Genomic DNA, 8,972 nt, shown 5'->3' on the forward strand with positions numbered 1-8,972 from the left:
AAACGCATTAGAATTATAAGTATAATTTCTGTTTATAGTATTTTTAATTTTTTTATTGACACGTTAAATTTTTTGCTCAGTCCCAGATTAACAATTTCAGTCGCAATCGTGCATCCCTCGTCATTTAATCGCTCCCATTTCAGGATGAGATTATGCCAATCTGTGGCATTGTCATTTAATTTCCTGGCACTTCCGGTCAAATTGCCCTTTTTTCCTGGGGTCGTGGACTCCATATTAAGCATTTAATAGTGCTTAATGTAAATGCGTACAGTGCAATAATATCAGTTGAATTATGTGCTTTTTCTCATCACGTAATTTAACAGAACATATGACCCATCTGCAAATTTTAAATCCGTATAATTGTCATTATTGCATTTTTTACATATTTTGTTCATCACATTGGATTGATCTTTTTAAAATGTTAATTATTAATGGGTACAGTACTAATATTAGTTGTTTATTAGTATTAGGCACTAATCCAAAGCATCAGAGAATCTGTTTGTCTGGTCACATTCAGCCCAGCAGCCATTTACACTTGTGTCTACAATCAAGACATTTACTGCACAAAAGCTATTTACTCTGCAGACCTTTATACTTCCTGACAAAGGTCCATTGCTTGTTGTTTTCTTGCAGTCTCTTTCTTTTTATCTACATTTCTCTAAAATTAAAATGTGCATAAATCTACATATATTAATGCCCTGTATTAAGATTGAGAAATTCTCCCTCATTTAAAATGGATCTTTGCTGTTTATTTTTTTACAGTGGCAATATTACATAAAACATTTTGTTGTAGTTTCTTATAGCTGGCAATACCTCGACTTAGGTGCCATTGAGCAAGGCATCGAACCCCAAAACTGCTCCCCGGGTGCTGCAGCATAAATGGTTGCCCACTGCTCCAGTTGTGTGTTCACTGTGTGTGCGTGTGTGTGTTCACTGCTGTGTGTGTGTGTTCACTGCTGTGTGTGTTCACTGTGTGTGTGTGTGCACTTTGGATGGGTTAAATGCAGAGCACAAATTCTGAGTATGGGTCACCATACTTTGCTGAAAGTCAAGTCACTCACTCACTCACTTAGTTTTGGGAGTTTTGTTCTCCCCCAAAGGCCATTTTTATTTCTTTGATGCTGTCTGCAGCCAAATGACATGCTGATACCTTTGGTATAGGTTGAGAGGGGAGCTCTGGAGCAGCTCTGGATATCACACAACTAAAAGTTGTTATCGTGACAGTCCTATGGAATGCCTTTACTGTGACTTCTGGAGGGTCCCTGACAGGATGTTTGGGAACCGGTTGCTAATGACAGGAACTTTTGGAGCATCAATGTGAGGGACCTCTGGGACCAGTGAAGCAAAGAACATCCTGAGACTTTCATCCTCTGTGGGGCCTTGCAAAAACTTCCACCTCAAGCCAAAGAGGCAGATGCAACAAAGGCTTGCAAGGCCTGCAAGACGCTTAGGCTGTCGCTTAGGGATGGAGGGTCTAACTTTACTAAACCTAAACTATGAACAGTACACATCCCTAGGCAAGTAGTTCTGCAAGGTGCAAAAACTACAACTGCAAGCCGAGGCGCCAGACGCAGGACTGCAGGACTTTTCCATGACTTATAGGGGGACCTGAAACAGAATGTATGAGAAACTGACTATATTGTTGCAGCAGGTACTGAATAGTAACCAAAAGGAAGCGGATGTCCATATTGAGAGAATCAAACCAAACCAAACCAACAAACAGGCGAAAAATAAACAAACGACCATGTGTCAATATATACATTTGAGCTTATCTTAGACTTAGTACCTCAAACCAGTCATGAAACAGCATCTCCTCCAAAAGAAGCCTCTGTTCTGGGTTGCTCTTCAGGCAACCTCGAATAAAACAGCAGCATTCTGTGCAGAAAGATATGTTACCTTCAACTTCACACCTGCTTTCTAAACTCAGAACAATTCCTGCCATGTCCATTAGGGCATCTTTGATGAAGACTGTTTTTCTGTTTTATATGATTAAGAATGTCAGTTGTCCTTCTTTGCTGTAATGAAGTTCTCACCGTCTGAGAAGCCCGGCTGGAACCACACATCAGCGTCCATCAAGCTGATATCGCTGCTGTCCGGGAAAAGGCTGGTGATCATGGCAAACAGCAGCACGCCCAGCGACCACACTGTTGCCTCCTTCCCGTGGTACTCACCCTTCTCGAAGTACTCGGGAGGGCAGTACATCGCTGTCCCTGAAGGCAAGAGTTTATCACATGTTACTCTGAAATGGCATTCATTAAGACACTGTTTAACTGGTCACAAGAGTCTAAGTCCCAGACTACATGTTTAAAATGTAATACATACCAGAGTAGGTTTTGTAAGAAGAGCTTTTCAGGAGGTCCCCGCACCCAAAATCGATCAATTTGACCTCCAGGGTCTCTGTGTTGACGAGGAGATTTGGCATTTTGATGTCCCGGTGGAACACCCCCCGGGAACAGCACACGACAGCAGCATCAATCGCCTGCCACATGAAATGACGCGCTAACTCCTCACTAAAGAGGTTGCCATTATACTCCCAGAAAATGTGCATGTCGACACAGGGTGAGGGCCGCTCTAGGACCATGATATACTGGTCTGGATGGTCCTGCCAGTCCAGCAACTCTATGATTTGGCTACAGCTGGGGCCTTGATTGGCCATGATTGTCAGGGCCACCTCAAGAGGAACCGGACTGGGATGATCAGGCTAGAAGAAGGACAGTTTTGATGATGGTTAGATGGAAGTGGTTTCTCAAATAAGCATTTAGTCTATTAAAACATTCGTGCTTTAAGACGTTGTAAATGCAAACAGTGACTAAGTAAAGATGACACAGGGAGCACAGTCTACTTACAAGGCTAATGTATGGCATATTCTCTGTCTTGGCTGCAAGTTTCACAGCCACCGAAAGGCCGTCCTTGTACCGGGTCCCCTCAAAGACGGAGCCGAATCCTCCTTCCCCCATCTTCTTGCCGATATCATATTTCCAGCAAATGTGGTCTATTAAAACATAACTAGTTATTTTTTATCTTTTATTATTTGATAAAGAAGTGGTCTGCAGTGACATCATGCTAGACTTAATGTAAAACTATTGTAACATGGCTTGTAATTATCATATAACTATTGTTCTTTTGACAGTACACTCACCCTGGATCCGCGTGATCTCATTACAGTCCAGCTCTCTCAGCAGTTGTGACACACTCTCACCTTCTGACAGAGTAACTGGACTGTCCTGATCTTCCATTAGCTGGTCCTCAGCACTTATGTAGTCTTCAGGACGACTGGAAGAAGCCTCCTGATGATCATTGTCCTCTACAGTACAGATGATGTCCTGTAGAGAAGTCTGATCTAAAGAGAGGAATATCAACCAAATAATATAAAACTGCTATTTCATACTCATATTAATTCTTCATTTAGGGGTACTTTTGACTAGTTTGGAACTAGTCTTTACATTATTTAATCTATATTAAGGACAAATAAAGTATAGAAAGCAGAGTTTTTGTAACTTTTAGTGGGTAGTGTGTTTTTTAATATTATGTGTAAACAGTTAAGAGCATGTCATTTACCATCAGAACACCTAATGGACGGTCCGGAGTCAGCGTCCTGGTCCACCTCACCCTGCTCATCCTGAGCTCCGGTGGATTTGGGGTGAGACAAACAACATAAAAGAGAGGGGAACCTCCTGTTTTTCTTTGTTTTCTCTCGCCCTTTCTCCTGCCGTCCCTCACCGGTTCCCGCAGGCGTCTCATCAGGACGAGGACGGATCTTCGCCTTGTGTTTGGTGGATGTAACTGATGTACGGGGATTGACCTCATGCACACACTCATCACCTCCTTCCTCCACCTTTTCTCTTCGAGAAAGTCGCTGTCCCATATTTAGCAGACGATAAAAACTCTATCAACAACTTTTAACACCGTTAATGATAACTACTCCTTGCTCGCCACAAACTGAGCAGGTGAGTTTCAAGTCTTTATAGTCCTGTGCTACATTCTAAAACTCTTTGAATTCTTTTATGATGTCACACTGAGCTGAGAGGCTCACAGAAATTCTAACACAGTTTAAACAATAATAATAAAAAAGTATCTAATAAATACATTTCAGGATATTTTGCACCATATTTCTTATCTACTGTTTACCTATTTTATTAATAAATATTTATGAGGTTATAAAAAGTAGAAAATTGTATTATTAAAATGTATTATTGTTAATAACAAAAATTAATTAAAAAATGCAACAACAAAAAAATAATGAGACATGTTCATTAGTGAGTGACCTTTGAAACCCCACTGTAAATAGTTTTCAGAAAGCTGTTCTATATATATATATATATATATATATATATATATATATATATATATATATATATATATATATATATATATATATATATATATCTATATATAGATATATATATAGATATATATATAGATATATATATATGTGTATGAAGTAAAGAAAGAATAAAACAAGACTATTACCAATAAAATGGAACCATTTTATTATTTTTCTTATAAACGTTTTGCACAAGAATTTCACATTTTATAAACACAGATAAGTATATTGGCAAGTGCATTTGACACTTTGTGCCTGGTGAAGTTTCACTTATGCGTGGCTGCATGTTGCACATGTCCATGTAGTGGGTCAGTCAGTTTTTGTAGTGTGCTGATCACTGCCGTATGTGTGCAGTTGATTGTTCTCACAGCTTGATGTCCCCCTGTCTTCTTCAAACTGTGGAAGGCAGTAAAGATCATACAAACGTCTCGCTAAATCATCTGCCTCCTCCACCCCTTCGCAGCTCTTCTGCCAGCTCTGGGGAATGGAGTCAATGCCATAATGTGCTCCTGCGATTGCCCCTGCCATGCAAGCTATGGTGTCAGTGTCACCACCCAGAGCCAAGCTGTAGGCTATTGTCCTCTCCAGTCCTCCGAATCGCTCTGGCAGCCCGTCCCGGGGCTCCAAACAATGCAGCACGCAGAAGATAGCGGTGGGCACAGACTGTAAGGCAGCAATGCCATTCCCTAATACAAAGAAAGAGTGTCAACTTCAAGAAAAACAGCAGAATACCTTTGTGAATGATCAGATCAATGCTAAGCAATGGTAAAGTGATACTAACCCAGTTCAGATATGACCTCCTCAATGCTCACACTGTTTCTGTCCAGAAGTTCTTTCACTCTGTGCAATCGTGAGCAATATGGAAACTCTGATAGATTGAGTCTGTGGAATAAAACACTGAATCAGTACTCTAATAACTCTTTTTAAATGAACTGTTCACCTCTCTTAATTTACTGATTCAAATCTGTTCTATCTTGTGTGGAACTTAATAGAAAATATTTTGTACATAAATTAAAAATTCCAATTTCATTTGGACGTTGTATTTTTTTATTATTTATATACTATTATAGTATTTTTTTATTATATATTTTTAAAATATATTTTTATATTTTCATGTTTCATTTAAATTTTAGTTTAGGTTTTGGTAATTTTGTTATGTGTTATTTTCTATTTAGCTTTATTTAATTTTTTTCAATTCAGTTTTAGTAATTTAGTATTAAAAGTAGCAATTAGTAGTTCTTAATTCTAAAACTATTTTCTTATTTTCATGTAGCTTTATTTAAAAGAAAAATCATGTTTTTTCATGTTCTTCTGAAGGAAGAAACTCATTCAGGTTTGGAATGACACAAGGGTGAGTAAATTATGACACACTTTAACTTTTAAACTTTCCCTTTAAAGGTGCCATATGCAAAAATTGAGGTAAAAATATCCATAACATGACCTACACGCATCAAAAGAATGAGAAGAAATAAAGGCGATGATGTCATAAAAAAAAAATGTAAAGTTATAGTGCTGCAGAGATATCAACCTTAATTAGCATTAGCATTACTAGCCCTGCCCGACAGGTGTCGTAATACCAGTTTCGGCCATGTGAGGCGGTATGCGGGGCAACATAACCACCAGCCAACCTGCAATACACGAATAACTCGCACGGCTTGTCAGCGTGCCTGAACCTGATGTCAATCATGTGGAAAGTACAGCCCAGTAGTTCATTTCAGTTCAGGGAAGAGAGAGAAAGGATGACTGAAGCCCTTGGCAAGAGACCACCACCGCGCTCGGAATCACAAATCAAATCCGATAAGAAAAGGAGCCGAACCAGAGTAAACAACGGCACTGCTTTTAATTGCTGGAGACAACTGATGGACCTGAAAGAAATGAGGTTCGACTCCGAACTTGCAACATTTCTTTTGCATTGCTAAGTTAGATGCTGTTAGTATTTCGCTAGAAGTTTGTTTTATATGTTTGTGTATTTGTTTTCGGGAAGTTATAACAGAAATGTATCGAAGGCTGTTCGATAAACGTGTTAATGTAAGCGATGGCTAACCGTAGCTGCGTTTGATAATTAGCTAGCTATAACTTAACGTTACCCATTTTATTATATCATAACTAACCTGCTCTGTCTAGTCTGTTGGTCTCCGTGTCCTCTTTGCTTCGTGGTTTTTCTGTGCGTGAAAAAATTGATGTGTGGCGTGAAAGCGTGTGAAAAGAGTCAACTGCGTGTGTCTCACGGTGAATGCTTGAGAGTTGGCACATTAGTTTCAAGCAGAATAAAGGACAGGTTGATTATTGCTGTTTAGCGTTTGTGTTAATCTATGATGTGTCCCTGTAGTTTGTGTTAATCTATGATGTGTCCCTGTTTGCGTACAGGGACATAAAAAATAAATTAAAAGTGATACGTGGACCAAGGTGTATGAGATTGTTCATGTTTAAGTAAAGGATCCTAATATTTCGTCCACAACAATATTTAATGAGGTTAACTTATAACTCCTTGTGGTAAGTCTGCACGAGATCAACAGCTTGTTTGCTTTGCGGCCGCTTTAAATACAAAATAAGCATTCGATCTACGTTAGAGCATCTGATCGCTCACAAATCTTTCTGCAGTCGTCGTGAGCAGAGCATCAAGAGCGATTTTTGACGCTCTAGACGCCGGCGGTGTGAACACACAGTTAGTCTTCGGCTATGGCTGTAGTGTTGTTGTGGAAGTAGGGGCGGAGCATAGAGACTATGCCTGTTTCTCGTTTTGTTACTCTAGAATAGACCAATTCACTTTATTGAGGCATACTGCCCCCATCTGGTATGGAATGTGGAGTATTGACTTGATTTTTTTTTGCCAAAACATTACAGATGGCACCTTTAAGAAAAATACAACTGAAATGTGTTCTTCCATGGATTCACTTACGCTTGAGCATCAAGCTGGGCTTTTCATCATTTTCCATCTCTTTCCATTTCTGATATCAGTTTGTTGATGAATTCTTTTGGCAGAGCCAAAGCGCCTTGGAAGAGACAGATGGACAGCAAGGGCCTGCAACGCCGCCCCATTGTAGCCCAAAGAGCATGAGTGTGTTAACATTGCGCCAGCCGTGAGTACTGCCAAAGCAAATGGGAAGGACAGAATGTTAGCCTGGGCCAGTCCAAAATGATCCTTTAAATTAAGCATTTAACAATGGTTCTCAACCTTTCGGACTCAAAGGCCCGCCACTGTCAAGCACAATATTTCTTATGTTTTAAGTCAAGAATGCTTGAAGTCTACTAGCTTAGATTTGATCATCAGATGACTGTTTACCTGAAGACATCAGAACGACTTTTGAAGGGCCAGGGCAAAGGGTGCTGCTTCTCATGGCACCTCCATTGCCAAAGATCCCGCGGCCGCCAAACTGAGCCTGTGCCGGCTGGAAGACATCCTTCAGATGGGGTGCCGCAAGCTTCTGCAGTACCTGTACGACACCTGCGCCATAACCCTCGCCCCGGAGCAAGGTTAAACTCCTTTGCAAATCTGGAATCGAGTAAGATGATCAGGAGAATCAACACTTACTTAAAATGACTCTTTTAGTCCTTTCCAATGATAACAAAGCCTTCGGGCCATGTCTCGTTCATCAAACGCCATCCTGGTGAGGAGTGAAATCTGCAACACATCGCATTCATGGCTGTGTCATCACTGTACTGAAGGATTCCTGAAAAATGTCAATAACATCACCAAATTAGATTCATAGTCAAAAATGTTTTAATGAAAGTAAAACTGGTATTTTAGGTGTTCTTATATTATATATATTATATATATAATATATATATATAATATATATATATATATATATATATATGTAGAGAGAGAGAGAGAGAGAGAAAAATGGAGCATAATTTAAAGGTGATTATTGCCTGTTCCATGAAATAAAGAATAAATATCATTGAAACAAAATAAAGTACATTTTATACCACCAAAAATGTTACCACGAAGGTAACAATTGTGTCCCTAAATGAGGAATACCAGAGGATTTACAAAGACTTTGCAAAAGCTTGTACAGCCGTGAGTAAATATGTTCAATGTATAATATAATCGTTAAAACAGGGAAATCCTCACCATCGCCCCGTGTTTCATCCTCCAGAGCGCTGAGATGCTGCAGGACTCGATCTAAAGGAACATCACCAGCGCCTTCAAAACTCTCCGCCAATACAGTTCGCCCAAAACCGAGCCGACCAGATGCGCCGCGGAACCGGGACAACACACCGGGCGCTGCTGCCGACATTTCCTAGCTGTATCTTAATATGAACACAAACTGCACTCGAGAAATCGATTCAAACGCTCCTAGTGTTATTCTACAACAGTGACATCCGGGGTTTGTTGACCCGCTTCTTAACGCAGCATGACAAATATTTGCTTATCACGATTCATCAAACTGTCCGCCGAATATTATAATTTCGAACCGATTCTCGAAAATGACTATACCTAACTTTACAGAAACGCTTGGTTCTTCTTATTCAATGCATTTTATTTAATTTTTAAATGACATAATCGCTGCGCAGAACGCTAATGACACGCTGCTATTGAGTAAGGGACCTAAGTTTCTACGCCTGCTGATTCAACAAATTCTCAATTCAGAAATTATATAAAATCGTGCATATAAGACCATCATAAACAATTAAAATATAAAGG

General features: G+C 39.7%; 1 protein-coding gene and 1 pseudogene across 1 annotated transcript; both read right to left on the reverse strand.

Moving 5' to 3' along the window:
• Nucleotides 1-1,473: 1,473 nt before the first annotated feature.
• Nucleotides 1,474-4,033, reverse strand: LOC113076252 (serine/threonine-protein kinase pim-1-like). The gene is made up of 7 exons (XM_026248911.1): nucleotides 3,559-4,033; nucleotides 3,140-3,340; nucleotides 2,847-2,992; nucleotides 2,323-2,701; nucleotides 2,034-2,210; nucleotides 1,787-1,875; nucleotides 1,474-1,608 (listed from the first exon to the last, which is right to left on the reverse strand). Exons 1-7 carry the CDS (start codon nucleotides 3,863-3,865, stop codon nucleotides 1,597-1,599), a joined length of 1,311 nt encoding a protein of 436 aa, XP_026104696.1. The 5' UTR covers nucleotides 3,866-4,033; the 3' UTR covers nucleotides 1,474-1,596.
• Nucleotides 4,034-4,466: 433 nt separating this feature from the next.
• LOC113076251 (poly(ADP-ribose) glycohydrolase ARH3-like) lies at nucleotides 4,467-8,565 on the reverse strand (annotated as a pseudogene).
• Between the last annotated feature and the right edge of the window lie 407 nt (nucleotides 8,566-8,972).

Source organism: Carassius auratus, unplaced genomic scaffold, assembly GCF_003368295.1.
Source record: "Carassius auratus strain Wakin unplaced genomic scaffold, ASM336829v1 scaf_tig00019462, whole genome shotgun sequence".
Lineage (NCBI taxonomy): Eukaryota > Metazoa > Chordata > Actinopteri > Cypriniformes > Cyprinidae > Carassius > Carassius auratus.